The 15,950-nt window shown below is 44.3% G+C and overlaps 1 protein-coding gene across 1 annotated transcript in view; it reads left to right on the top strand.

The window, feature by feature from the left end:
* Nucleotides 1-259: 259 nt before the first annotated feature.
* The window catches only part of rims4 (regulating synaptic membrane exocytosis 4), a gene marked incomplete at both ends in the record, with an annotated part of 58,182 nt that continues 42,491 nt past the window's right edge, over nucleotides 260-15,950 (top strand). The window contains 2 exon segments of the mRNA XM_080545584.1: nucleotides 260-322; nucleotides 324-357. Of these exon segments, the coding sequence (XP_080401710.1) occupies nucleotides 260-322; nucleotides 324-357 (97 nt within the window).

Below are 15,950 nucleotides of genomic sequence, written 5' to 3' on the forward strand. Positions count from 1 at the left end.
CAACTCTAAAACAAACCAAGCCATCTCACTGCCTTGACCTTAACAAAGTTGGGAAGCCTTGTCAACTTTTGGGGAGCCTGTGTTTTTTTTACGGTGGGATATATACAGTCATATTGAGGGGGGTTTGGTTTGGTGTTTTTTTCCTTGCTGGTGGGCGCTGTGAAAGTCTGTCAAGACGCCGCGTGCCGTGCTCCGCGTGAAGAATGCCCAGACGCGGTTGGCCAAGCCGGCCGAGCCAGCGCCCACGCCAGGGCTCTACATGGAGCGCTCGCAGAGCCGCATCAGCCTGTCGGCATCCTTCGAGGCTCTCGCCATCTACTTCCCCTTGTATGAACTCCTTCGATGAGGACGATGTTGGTAAGCGTGCACAGACAGGCAGAAACCCCCAGCCTCCTCATTTATTGGTCCCTACTTCTTGGATGTACACAAATTCAGTCAAATGCATACATAGAAATAGTCTGGGAAAAACGTTGACCCAATGGAATAGTTCCAAAAGTGGATAGTTTGAGTAACAAACATGTATTGACCCAGGTTAGTTGCTCACATTCAATTGGACTTGACTGTGGGTAGGTGAGGGTGTGAAAGTTGGAGAGAGGAACAGGTGTGTTCTTTGCAATTGCATTGCAGAATGTCTCTTTAATTGAAGAAACAATTGGGAGAGCCATAACATTTGGAAAGGAACAACTCTTCGGTGGTTGTTTTGGTGACTACAAATGTTAGACTTTGTGTATCTTGAGATCCTGTGAGAACATACTGTATGTGTATTCTTCGGAAATGGGTATCAGGTGAACAAAAAAAAAGAAAAAAAGGGAAGATTGTAGGCCATTTACCCGGATCTCTCCTACCTGCTCAGCTATTGGACCATTGGAAGATTGAACTGTAGTGACAACGTTACTATTTTACTGTGAAGCACTTGAGTACAAAACCCATTCAGGCTGAGAGAGATGATTTAGCCAGTCCAATCTCATTATAAAAGCCCAGGATTCATAAGCATCACTAGTCCCATGACTGCTGCCAGGAACACGTAAACACAAATGCACCCGCACACACACACACAGAGGGAGAGAGAGAGAAAGGGGGTGGGGATTGTTGGCTACATGAAGTACAATCATCAAATCGGGCAGCACAGGAGAGTGATATTCATGTCTTTACTGTGCAATTGAAATGCAAATTTATCGGTGATTCGGCTCTACTGCGCTTAAACACCCACTGATTGCAGGTTAATTTTCTCTGTGTCGAAACGAGCCACAAACATGGCCTCATCACATGACTTAACATCCAATCCATTAGTGTCATTATGTTACCACTCAGATCCTGATTTGTAATCTCTCTTGTGCACTTCACCACAGCAACAGCTTTCTGCAGGTGAGGTGAATTGATTGTCTGATCTGTACTGTCGCTGTGTGTCTGCATTCTCCCTCCTCAGTTGTTTCAGTTTGTGTGTGTGTCTCCATGCTCCCTCTCTATTTCTCTGTGTTTATGTCCCCCCCACCCCTGCCCACAACCTCCTCTCCTTGTCTCTCTCCCTGTCTATATATAAATTGTGTATGTGTATGTGTCTCTCTCTTCCTGCCATCCATGTTTGTGTCTCCATGTCTCTCCCAGCTCTCACTGTTTCTCTGCCTGTAAGACAAGAGTGCACAGCGACCAGGCCAGACATCACGTCTCCCCAGTGACCAGCCTCACCTCCAGCAGAAACGCACCAGATTGCAGCTACGACCGCTTCTATATTAAACATCCCTGCAACAGCCTCGACACACAGACCGTAGTAGAGCCTCGACACACAGACCGTAGTAGAGCCTCGACACACAGACCGTAGTAGAGCCTCGACACACAGACCGTAGTAGAGCCTCCCAACAGGATGGCATCAGCTTGCAGCTCCAGGCTCCACACACACACACACACACACACACACACACACACACACACACACACACACAGAAACCTCAGACACTCAAGTCTCTACACTCACACACACACACACACACACACCTCAGACACTCAGCCTCCACACACACGCACACACACCTCCCCTCAGACACTCAGTCTCTACACTCATGCTCTGAACAGTCCCAGTCAGCAGCCTGTTGTCACAGATTCGTGTATTCAACCATACGCTTCACTAGCCCTTCATGGCTAGCATCTCATTACACTCCATTAGGCAACAGACATTTCATCATATCCGTCGTGTCCTTGGAGTCTAGCCTTCTGTAAAGAATCAGTGGAATATGATGAAGGTGAACATATGGTAAGCTTGCTGTAGCGGATGGACTCATTGTAACGAAGGCATGGAACGGAATGAGGAATGGTATCAAACGTGTGTTCCAGGGTCTGGTTATAACAACAGGTAGTTTAGCAATCATGGATAAGATATGGCGGCTGTACTGGAAGTACTGGTGCGGTGCCATGCAGTGGCGGCTGGCCAATAGAGGGCGCTGGGGCGCCGCCCCCACCTTAACTTCCTAGTTGCGACTTGTAAAAAGTTTTTTTTAAAATAAACATTGTTTATTCACAAAATGCGGCTGATATTCTGTCGGCGCCTATCAGCATTCATTAAAAATCCTCCAATACAATAAACATTTGATCTGTGTGTGTGTAAAATTCACTGTTAAAATGCATAGGGGATAACTTTCGACTTACACGTGAGCTGTAGCAGCGCTCCAATTGGCTGTCTCCTATTTCCCGGCCGGGGCGCAAAAAATGCGCCCCGGAGAGCAAATATTGATGCTAGATTACATCATATCCGGATGGAGGGGGAGGGATCTCCGCCATAGCCAATTGATCGTCCAGATGGAGGAGGGGGAGGCAACTCCCCATAGCCAATTGTAGACCTCATTACTGTTACATGACTTTGGCGCCTCACTTGTGTCACAGTGAAACAATGGAGGCGGCTGCATGTTCTACTGGGAGAAGTGCTTCTGAACTAAAAGACAATTCGGTTGTCTCGCTTAAAGAAAACCCGTTTTCAAGGCGTTCAATTCAAGAACAGAAACAGATTAAAGAGCTTGGACCGGAACGACCCGATTTGCAAATTAATCAGCAAACAAGAGATCGGGGACGAGTTTACAACCGGGCGTTCACTGGCACGGTTTATGAGAAACGGAGTTGGCTAACTGGATGTGGTGTTAGCAATGCCTTTTATTGCTTTCCCTGTTTGCTTTTTCAAAGTGCCGGCACCGAGGCGTTGTGGACAATGACGGGGGTAAAATACCTAAAACATACTCTGATGCAAAAGGCATCAGAGTAGCCGCAGCCATATTGAAAATAGCATGAAGCTACGTTTTTTTGGTAGGCTTAGCATTGCTGAACAGCTCGACGAAGGCTACAGAATTGGCATTAGAAGGCACAACGAAGAGGTGAGAAAAAATCGACACATCCTATCCAGAATTATAGACTGTGTGAAATTTTGTGGAGCCTTTGAGTTGGCTTTGCGTGGACATGATGAGTGAGACCTCAGCTAATCCAGGAATATTCCGTGGGTTGGTGAATTCTGTGGCCTCTCTTGATGGAGTGTTGAAAGAACACCTTGAGAATGCCACTGTATTCAAGGGAACTTCAAAAATTGTCCAGAACGAGCTACTGCAATGTATGCTGTTTGTTGTGAAGGAACACATCATCAAAGAAGCCCAGAGCAGTGATTTTTTAGCAATCCAGGCAGATGAGACAATGGATATTGCCACAAATAACCAACTTGTGCTTGTGCTGCGCTACATTGATGACAAACACAAGAAAAAGATTTCTTGAGTTCATCCCTTTGCAGTCAGCTACAGCCGAGTCCATTGCCACAGCACTAAAAGAACGTCTTGCTGCCATCCTCCCTGATGCTCAGAAAGGGAAGCTCATCTGCCAGGCGTATGATGGAGCCAGCGTGATGAGGGGTGCCAATTCAGGTGTTCAGAGGAGAATACAAGATGTGTACCCAAATGCTCACTACATCCACTGCTATGCACATCAGCTCAACCTGATAATGCAACAGGCCACCTCTAGCATATCCAGAGTGAGAATTTTCTTTTCTGACCTCAGTGGATTTGCCAGTTTTTTTTCCAAGTCACCCAAGAGGACAGCTGTTCTTGATGAAGTAGTGGCCCATCGACTGCCAACATCCAGCAACGTCAGATGGAACTTTCACAGCCGTTCCATCAATACGGTGTTTGAGCACAGAGAGGACCTCATTCGCTGTTTTGAACGCATACGAGACAACAATAACTTTGACCCCAACACCGTCAGAGAAGCAGGAGCCTTCGCTATGCTACTGGAGAATCAGGATTTAAAGTTCTTTCTGGAACTTTTTCACCACATCATGCCACATGTGGACTTCCTCTATGCCAAGCTGCAGAAGAAGAAGATAGATTCAGTCCATATCCAGCAGTGCATCCAGCAGTTCCAGCAGGACATACAAAAGATCAGGTATGAGTATTCCTAATATGATTATTTTTATTATGATTATTATTAACGTGTGTGTGCATTTTGTTGTCTCAGTACCTGTACTCTGTGCAATGACAAAGTTGAATCTAATCTATTATTATTATTCACTTTCTGTCTTATCTCTGTTTTATTCTTATTTTTAATTCTTTGTCCTCGCAGAAATTCTCTCCATGCCATGGTTGAGCAAAGCAGCGCTGGGTCTCAGCCAACAAAGAGACGTCGGGCACTCAGTCTAGAGGACCATGAAAGGATTGCAGCAGAGGTGAGTTGATGTTGTAGAATCAGTCACAGTCCATGTTACACCGGAGGCCTTCGTTTAAATAAAATGAAGGCACACAATTTTGAGAAATGTGACTAAAAATATTTTTTATCCTGAGGCATCATTTACAATAAGGAGCTATTAAAAACAGAAAAGTACTATATTTGACATTTTGGAGAGGGAACTGTGCTCAGTATAGTTTTAACATTAAAGGTCCCATATATTATTTTATATATTAATTCACTTCCTGGTCATTGCTATGTTGCAAATACCCTGCATTATTAAAATATGGAGAAATATGAATTAGGAAATTATGGAAATACTGTAATAGGTACAGATTTCTGATTTTCACAGTGTTGGCATAAGCCCTCTGAGTACAAAAACAATAAACTGTTTTCAAAGGATATGGGACCTTTAACCTTTCAACGCTAGAATGCTAGAACTCCCAAAACACTAGCATGAAAAAAGAACAGGGTACATATTATTATTTATTATTTTTAAATTCTTTTTATTTTTAAATTCTACTCTCTGTAGGTCTGTGATACCATACTTGGACACGCCAAGGAGCGCTTCTCCTTCACAAACCACCTGGTCAGTGCCACCTTGCTGCAGGGGGACAGGTTTGAAGAGTACAAGGGGACCTTTCCGGAGGATGCACTGAACAGCACCTTGAAGGCCTACCCAATGCTCAGTGGAAGCCAGCTGAAGACCGAGCTCAATCTCCTCTACAGCAAGGAGGAGTTCAGAGCCTGTCGTGGTGCTGTGGACCTCTTCCAGCTTTTTATGGAAAACAATCTTGGAGAAGTGTTTTCAGAGACTGTCACTCTCCTAAAGATCCTCATAACCACACCCATGACCACGGCGGAGGCAGAGAGGTGCTTCTCGACCTTGAAAAGGATCAAAACCTTTCTCCGGAACACCATGACAGAGGACAGGCTGAATGCATTGGCCATGATGTCAATGGAGAAGACACTGGTGATTGAAATGACAGACTTTAACCAGAAAGTCATTGAGAGATTTGCAGGCCTGAAGGAACGAAGGGCAAAATTCATGTTCAAGTAGTGTAACTGGGGAGGGACACAGGGTTTGAAAGTAACAAAGAACACATTTATTACCACAATTGCATTGTGTTCCATGTCTTTCTCCATTGAATAAATAATGCCTAGTTGAATGGCTAAACAAGACAACTGTCTGGACAGTACAATCCATTTGAGCTGCTAGAATTATTCACCTTACCGCTGCACAGATAGACAAAGGGTTTAAGTCCATTCTGTTAACATTAGGTCTACTCTGCTAACAAAGACTATTCCAGTTGATTTGTCAGTTGTTGTACATTATATTTTTGTTGTGTTTGCAGTTTGCCCTTTAATACAAGTTATATATATATATTCTCATGCTAAAATCCAGATTTTAAAGTTGATATTCTTCCCCGTGGAGCATGCCCCCATAACCTGTGCCCCACCCAAAAATGTTATCACCAGCCGCCACTGGTGCCATGGTAGTTCTAGGTGATGGTACTGGTAGCACAGTAACGTGCAGTGAGGTCATTGGCTGGGTAGGCAGTGAGCTATTAAAAAAAATAATGCGAATAACGCAGCAGCCAGACTTCAAATGGCATAGCGCATACTATAAAGACAATCAAATAGCCCTTATATCTTTTAACGCAGGCTCAAAACTCACTTCTTCAAGAAGTAGGCCTACTACCAGAATCCTCCCTGTTAAGCACCTATTGTATTGTTAGTTTGCTATTCTTCTCTATGCTATTGCTATTGCTATATTGCTATACTGTATTTTTTGTTTGCTATTCTTCATTTTGCCTTAAAAAAGCAGTACACTCCTACGTTAAATGCAATTATTGTAAGTCGCTTTGAATAAAAGCGTCGGCTAAATGACTGTAATGTAATGTAGGCTAATATTCTATACTATAAAGTCAATCACATAGCCCATATATACTATACTATCAAATAGCTGGTAAAAAATGTCAAATGTATTGTTATCTCATAACTACACAGCGTAGCGCAACAGCCTGTATGGCATTGCCTACATTCACCTGCATCTCAACAGGATTTACAGCAGCACGCAAAACAGCTCAATGACATTATAATTTCACCTGCATCAACAACACAGGATTTACAGCATTTGAACCGGCACGCAATAGCCTACATTATCTTAAGCATAATGTAACATGCGTAGGCTATAGGCTATTCGGTCGTCTGAATGAGACAGACGACGAGGGAGAGAGAGAGAGAGAGAGAGAGAGAGAGAGAGAGAGACAGAGAGAGAGAGACAGAGAGAGAGAGAGACAGAGAGAGACAGAGAGAGAGAGAGACAGAGACAGAGAGAGAGAGAGAGAGAGAGAGAGAGAGAGAGAGTGACATCATCACCTGGTGACTGGAAGCAAGGAGAGTGAGCTCCTGAGTTTTCTGCAGTTTTTTGCCTTGAATTGTAGGATTTTTTGATCAGATCGCAGAGCGTCTGGTTGCCCGTGGTTGACTAGCTACAGAGGCTGGTTCTGAGACGGTGGGACCTTTGGGGGTGACCAGGGACTCTCGTGGGGCCGTGATACAAATCTGAATCAAGAGGAGCTAAAGAGCTAAGTGCTAGTTTAACATTAGCTTGTTCAAAAAAGGCAACTGAGAACTCTGATGTCATAATGGAGGCCCAAGCCATTTTCAACCAAGAAGCATTTTTCAAATGTGAAGATGAGCTTATAATACTATATCTATATTAGACTAACCGAAATATTGTTTACAAACTGGGGAAGCTACACTGACACCTGGAAAACAGTGAACCAGAGTGAGTACTGCTTTATAACCTGGATACTAAAGGACAGCCTGCAACCTCAATAACCCTGAGGTGTGAAGAGGAACAGTGTGAAAGCCTTACTTGTACATCAACAATGGAAGCAAAACTTCATATTCCAGAGCTCCACACCCTCTCCACATGTGCAAATTCCTCTAATCCTTCCCTGGACTCTACACACCTCCACAGAGAAGCCATCAAAGTAGAGTTTCCAGCAAGAATTACAAATGAATCTGCAAGGAAGAAATACAAAGAGGAGCTCCTGGTGAGCAGTCAAGAGACATTATTTGTTGACTGTATGAAAAATGGAAACAAATCAAACCTCATTTTCCACACCAACAATCCCCAGGCGTGGCACGCTGCCATAATAGACCACTACTCCTCTGTCATAAAAGAAGGTTTTAGTTGTGGATGGAGACTTAGAATAAATTCAGAGGATGAACAAACAATTATAAACGTATACAAAAAAGGAACAGTGATGATCCAGGGCAATCTGAACCACTTTGAGGAAGACTTTCCCAGAATCAAAGAGAGAGCACAGGAGAAGACAATCCACTCTGGTGACGACACCCCCACCACCCCCACCCTCACCACAGGCCAGCTGGACATCCTACCTCCAGCTGATAACATCACAAAAACACCCCAAATAAAGAGTCATCCTCCCACCAAAGAGTCCTATTCGCTCTCTGAGTTTAGAGACAGATTCACACTGTTGGAGATAAAGCAAGTGGAGATGGAACACACACTCAACACACTCAACACACCCCAACCTGGGCAGACAACAGTCCAGAACAAGAACAACTCCCCAACCAGACTCAGTGACTCAGAGGGGGAGAGAGGCTTGTCTGCTCTCTGGACTGTGGTGAAAAAACTCCAAGTCAACGAAGAGGCTTCCAAGCAGGAGATAAGGCAACTCAAAGAAGAGGTGCGAAAGCTCAAAGAGGAAGTGAGAATGCTGACCAGCGAACAAACTGTGAAAGAGCCATCCATCCCCTCACAGGACCCAGCAGAACAACAGGATCAAGATGACAACACCAGCCAACCAGGACCACCTCCAAGCCAAGAGCCACAAATTCAAGCGCCCCCTTCTCAATCAGACCCCATTACCGAACCTCAAAATCCCCAAATTATACTCCTAATAGACTCAAACGGGAGATATGTGGAAGAGCAACAACTCTTCCCAAAACACAGAGTTCTAAAACTAAAGTGTCAGAATACCAGTCATGCAATGGAGCTGCTGACAGAGGAGCACCTGGGGTCCCCCAGCCACATCATCATTCACACTGGCACAAACGACCTGAGGAAGCAGGGAGAAGAGGTGGCCAAGTCCATCAAGGGAGTGATAACCAAGGCCTCCTCCACATTCCCTCACGCGAAGGTAGTCATCTCTACCCTGCTACCCAGGTGGGACTTCCACCCAGCCTTCATCAAAAACATAAACGCTGAAATATCCAGAGAGTGTGCAATGAAGCAAAATGTATACTTGGCGGCCCACCCCACCCTGGACGAGTACAGTCTATATGACCAAGTGCACATCTTCAAGGCAACAGTCCCCATTTTTGCAAAGACCCTGAAGGACGTCGCACTAGACCGCAGACCGAACACATCCTACAGGAGCAACAGAGACCATCAGACCACCACCTCACGTAGACCATCATCTAGACGACCTGCTGCATCCAGAGAACAACCCTGCTGCATCTAGAGGACACCCTGCTGCATCCAGAGGACAGACTGCTGCATCCAGAGAACACCCTGGTGCATCTAGTGGACCCCCTGCTACATCCGGAGGACACCCTGCTGCATCTAGAGGACACCCTGCTGCATCTAGAGGACACCCTGCTGCATCTAGAGGACACCCTGCTGCATCTAGAGGACACCCTGCTACATCTAGAGGACACCCTGCTACATCTAGAGGACAGCCTGCTACACCCAGAGGTCTCCCGGCTGCACCAAATAGACACCCTGCTGCACCCCAGGCCAGGCCCACCCCGCCCCTGCCATCCCCATACCACACATATGCGCAGGCTGTGAACAGAGGAAGCCCAAAACCTACACCTAGCAGAGCCCCACCCTACGACCTGAGCATACACCAGATGCTCAGTGAGCTCTACACAGTCATGGTCCGGGACTAAAACCATTAGAACAAAAACAACATGGAATACAAATCTTTAGCAATATCATCGTGGAACATTCAAGGTCTGAGGTCGACTGCCTTTGGCATTAAGAGCAGAAACCCAGACTTCACGAAAGAAATTTCAAACACAGACATAATTATCCTACAGGAGACATGGTATAGAGGAGATGGTCCCACTGGCTGTCCCGCCAACTATAGAGAGCTGGTAGTACCATCCACCAAGCTACCTGGGATCAGACAGGGACGAGACTCGGGAGGTATCCTAATATGGCACAAATTAGAACTCTCTCACTCCATCACGCCAATCAAAACAGGAGCTTTCTACATATGGCTAGAAATAAATAAGGAACTTACCTCAACCGAGAAAAATATCCTCCTGTGTGCTACATACATCCCCCCAATTGAATCCCCATATTTTAAAGATGACATGTTCTCCATCCTAGAGGAGGAAATTAACCATTTCCAGTCATGTGGTCACATTGTAGTCTGTGGAGACCTCAACGCCAGGACAGGACGAGAACCTGACACTCTCAGCACACAGGGTGACAAACACCTACCAGGAGGTGGTAACATCCCCTCCCCAATATGCCCCCCCAGACACAGCTACGACAAGGCAACAAACAAACATGGGTCACAACTCCTACAGCTCTGTCGTTCACTGGGACTGTACATAGTCAACGGTAGGCTTCGAGGAGACTCCTATGGTAGGTACACCTACAGCTCATCTCTGGGTAACAGTACAATAGATTACTTCATCACTGACCTTAGCCTGGTGTCTCTCAGAGCGTTCACAATCAGCCCATTAACACCCCTGTCAGACCACAGCAAAACCACAGTCTATCTGAACAGTTCAACACCCAATCATGAAGTAGTAAAACCTACCAAACTACACACTATTAAAAAATACTACAAATGGAAGGAAGGTAGTGTTGAAACATATCAAAACGCTATTAGACAACAACAAGTTCAATCACTATTAGACCAGTTCCTGAAAAAAACCTTTCAATACAACAGTGAAGGTGTAAACAAGGCAGTAGAAAACCTTAATAATATATTTGACCTTTCAGCCTCCGTATCTGACCTAAAGGCCTCAAATAAAAAAAAGAAAAGAAATAACAACAATGACAAATGGTTCGACAACGAGTGTCAAAACCTCAGAAAGGAACTAAGGAACCTATCAAACCAGAAACATAGAGACCCAGACAACCAGAGCACACGTCTTCACTATGGTGAAACATTAAAACTGTATAAAAATACATTAAAGAAAAAAAGGGACCATCATGTTAGAAACCAGCTACACTCTATAGAGGAATCCATAAAAACAAACAAATTCTGGGAAAAATGGAACACTCTAAATAAACAAAAACATGAGGATCTACCCATCCAAAATGGAGATATATGGGTAAATCACTTCTCCAATCTCTTTGGTCCAATAGAGAAAAATAAACAGCAAAGACACATACAAGATAAACTACAAAGTTTAGAGTCAGCCATAAAAGACTACCAGAACCCGCTAGACTCTCCAATTACACTAAAGGAAGTACAGGACAAAATAAATTCACTCGAAACTAAGAAGGCCTGTGGTGTCGATGGCATCCTAAATGAAATGCTAAAATTCACAGACGTCAAATTCCAATTGGCTATATTAAAACTCTTCAACATTGTCCTTAGCTCTGGGATCTTCCCCAATATTTGGAACCAAGGATTGATAACGCCGCTCCACAAAAGTGGAGATAAATCTGATCCAAATAACTACCGTGGGATCTGTGTCAACAGCAACCTTGGGAAAATCCTCTGTATGATCATCAACCACAGACTCCTACATTACCTCACTGTAAACAATGTCCTAAGCAAATCCCAAATTGGTTTTTTACCGAAGTATCGTACAACAGACCATATATTCACCCTCAGCACCCTAATTGACAACCAAATAAACAAAAACAAAAGCAAACTATTCGCCTGCTTCGTAGATTTCAAAAAAGCCTTTGATTCAATTTGGCACAAAGGTCTGCTATTCACACTGTTGGAAAATGGTGTTGGAGGAAAAACCTACGACATCATAAAGTCAATGTACACTAACAACAAGTGTGCTGTTAAGATTGGCAAAAACCACACAGACTTATTTTCCCAAAGCCGGGGGGTTAGACAGGGATGCAGCTTGAGTCCAACCCTCTTCAACATCTACCGTATATCAACAGTTTGGCAAAAACATTAGAGCAGTCTGCAGCACCTGGCATCCCCCTAGTAGACACAGAAGTCAAATGTCTACTGTTTGCTGATGACCTGGTGCTGCTGTCCCCAACCAAAGAAGGGCTACAACAGCACCTCAACCTTCTATACCAATTCTCCCAGACCTGGGCCTTGACAGTGAATCTCACTAAGACGAAAATTATGATGTTCCAAAAAAGATCCAGCCTCCAGCACCACAAATTCAAATTCTTCCTAGATACAATTGCCCTAGAACATACAAAGAATTATACCTACCTCGGCCTAAACATCAGCACCACAGGTAGCTTCAACAAAGCTGTGAACGACCTGAGAGATAAGGCAAGGAGGGCTTTTTACGCCATCAAAAGGAACATCAAGTTAGACATCCCTATTCAAATCTGGCTCAAATTATTGGACTCCGTTATAGAACCCATTTCCCTCTATGGTTGCGAGGTCTGGGGTCCACCTGCCAACCAAGATTTTGCAAAATGGGACAAACACCAAATTGAGACTCTGCATGCAGAGTTCTGCAAATCCATTCTTCGTATCCAACGCAAAACACCAAATAACGCATGCAGAGCAGAATTAGGACGATACCCACTAATTATAAAAATTCAAAAGAGAGCGTTTAAATTTTACAACCACCTAAAGGAAAGTCACCCTGACACGCTCCACAACAAAGCCCTTACCCACAGAGAGACTCTGGGGAGATGCCCCCTCAGCCAGCTAGTTCTGGGACTCTCACAGTCACAAGCAGAGCCACCTATTAGACTAAACCAAATTATAAGAAAACTACCTGACACATTGGCAAGAATCAACCAAAAACCAGAGCAAATTGGAATGCTATTTGGCCCTAAACAGAAAATACACAGTGGCAGAATACCTGAGTACTGTGACAGACCCAAAGCTAAGGAAATATTTGACTATGTACAGACTCAGTGAACACCAGGTTGGCCATCGAGAAAGGCCGCCACAGGCAGACCTGGCTCCCCAGACCAGACAGACTGTGCACCCACTGCACACAAAACCAGGTGGAAACAGAGCTGCACTTCTTAACTACCTGCCAGCCGTACAAGGACATCAGGGACACATACTTCCCACTGATCACCAACATCCAGGGAGACTTTGAGGACTTGACCAATGTCGAAAGGCTACCATTATCTGCTGGGTGAGGTACAGCAATGTGCAAACACAGCAGCAAGATGTGTCAGCTGCTGTGATAGAAAAAGGCAATCAAATGGGCTAAAACCACCATAAGAATTGAAATACGTTTTATTTCATTTATTTATTCTAGTATGTAATCTATTTGTAATCTAATTATTTGTAATCTAGTATGTAATCTATTTATTTAATCTTGTATGTACATTACATTCTTTTTGTTTTAGTTTTTATCTTCACACTTCACATGCTTTGGCAATGTAAATGTATGTTTCCCATGCCAATAAAGCCCTTTGAAATTGAAATTGAAATTGAAAATTGAGAGAGAGAGAGAGAGAGAGAGAGACAGAGAGAGAGACAGAGAGAGAGAGAGACAGAGACAGAGAGAGAGAGAGAGAGAGAGACAGAGAGAGAGAGAGAGAGACAGAGAGAGAGAGACAGAGAGAGAGAGAGACAGAGAGAGAGAGAGAGAGAGAGACAGAGAGAGAGACAGAGAGAGAGACAGAGAGAGAGAGAGACAGAGAGAGAGAGACAGAGAGAGAGACAGAGAGACACAGAGAGAGAGAGAGACAGACAGAGACAGAGAGAGAGAGAGACAGAGAGAGACAGAGAGACAGAGAGAGACAGAGAGAGAGACAGAGAGAGAGAGAGAGAGAGACAGAGAGAGAGACAGAGAGAGCGAGAAGACAGGCAGCGCTGTCCGGGAATGAGTTTGGTGTCAGTGCACCACAACCACCATCACATTATAACATGCACAAAGCCAATGGGAGGAGGGCACTTACTTTATTTGTAAATGAAGTCCATCCGTCTATCCTTCTGGACGAAGATGCTGATCACTTTGTTATAGAAGTCCTCCTTGTCTGGTGCATTCATTAGTTTCATGAGTCTCTCCTTTTCAATGGAAATCAGAGCCAAAGATGAAAGCCTGTCCTGTTCCATCCTATTTCGGCTGTAGGTCTTGATGCGTTTTAATGCTGAAAAGGTCCTCTCCACAGAAGCGGTTGTAGCAGGTATAGTTAAGACCAGCTTCAATAGCTTTGTGGCCTGAGGTACTGTCTCCTGCAGGTCATTGTCCCTCAAAAATGTAAGCAGTTGTACAGGTGACATTCCCTGGACCATTTGTGAACAGTATAATCCCACCAAATCAGATTTTAATCTAACTAGATCAAAGTATTTTGCGTATTTGGACAGACTTTCCAATTTGTCACAGTCAAAATTAACTGAAATCTCCGCAAATTTCTTGCTGTCAACGAGGCCAAGGAAAGCAAGCTCATTCATATTGTCAAACCGGGCCTTCATTTGTACAGTGATGTTGTCAAGAACACTGTAAAACAGTCTCCTCCTCTCATCTCTGGGGGATCTGCTGTGGCGAGAATTGTGTTCCGAAAGATTCAGTTCATTGCATTTCTGTTCAAAACGATCATATAAACTATCAAACTGTTCGCGCTGATTGTTCAACGCACACATGGTGTCTCTGACGCGCACACAACATAGGCCACTATCCATTGTCTTGTTCTGAAGAACACGAAAGAGCGCGTCTGTCACGTTCAATATGTCACCATAAACATTCAAGAGAAAATAGGTGGATGCTTTTGAAAGCCACAGATGAAATCCAGAGGCCATAGCGAGAGTCTCGCCGTCCCATCCATCAGTGTTCTCCATCATTGTCCGGAAGACTTGGCGGAGATCTGGTAGGTGTTGGAGGATAGTCTGTACCAACCTGGAGTTTGAGTTCCACCTAACAGACGATGCCCTAGGGATGCGGGATTTCACCATTTCATCCAGTAGATGTGTGCGTTTGGTAGACTTGCTGAAAAATGATGCGAGCCCTTCAACAGTTTTGAAAAACACTTTACACTCTGGAATGTATTTTGCTGATTGTGAAAGGACTAGGTTTAATTTATGTGCATAGCAATGCGTAAAGGTAGCTTCTGGCACTTTGTCTTTTCTTTTTGCCTGTACTCCGTTGAGCTCAGAGGCCATCACTGCAGCTCCATCATAGGTTTGGGCGACTAACTTTTCAATGCACTCATATTTATGTAATACAGTCAATACATATTCTGATATTGCCTGTGCCCGCCTGTCATTGCCCATGTCATCAAATCCCAAAAAGGCTTCTTTTACTTCACTGTCGCTGTTGACATATCGAAAAATCACAGATATTTGGGCTTTGTTTGTGATATCCGTGGTTTCATCCACTTCGAGTGCAACAATGATGCAGCCTTTATGTCATTTTTTATATGAAACCTTACGACATCACCGATTGCTTCAATAATGTCATTCTGAATCCTATTCGATGTACCCATAAACACAGTTGATGATTTTAAATGTGCAGCTAATTTCTCATCCTTTCCTGCCATCAAATGTAAAAGTTCGACATAATTCCCACGATTGATGGAGCTACTGCTCTCGTCGTTCCCCCGAAATGCTCATTCTTGTTTAGCAAGGTAGCATGTTGCATCAATTAGGCTTTTCAAGAATTCCCTGTTCTCCTTTACCTTTGCGTTGTGTGCAGTAACATGCAGCCGGTGCTGCTCATCCAGGGCCATGTCTATGCGACTTTTGCCAAAGGTTTTCAAGGCCATCTGAGAGTGGATGTGGGCTATGGATTTTTCATGCTTCTCTAAAGCTCTTGGAAAATTGTTCAGGTCACAGTAGCCCCCTTTCACCCACACGCTGTCGCCAGACCAGAACAGTAGGCAAGGGAAGCAGATTAGCTTGTTAGCCTGGCTACATCCACACAGCCAGTCCTTTTTTTTGTACCATTCCGTTTGAAATTTTCGTACAATCTTCTGTCCCTTCCTTTGGGTGAATTGAGATAGGTCAGGTGTTGCCCATTTTCAATCACATTTAGTTTTTGCTCAAAACTGAAGGTTGAAAATCTTTTTAAATGTTGAATATCCATGATGCCGATCTCAAGTTAGCTGGGGAAATGTAGAACCGTGGCGCGAACAGCAGAGGATG

The sequence above is a fragment of the Nansenia antarctica genome (genome assembly GCF_963989245.1).
Source record: "Nansenia antarctica genome assembly, chromosome: 15".
Classification (NCBI taxonomy): Eukaryota; Metazoa; Chordata; class Actinopteri; order Argentiniformes; family Microstomatidae; genus Nansenia; species Nansenia antarctica.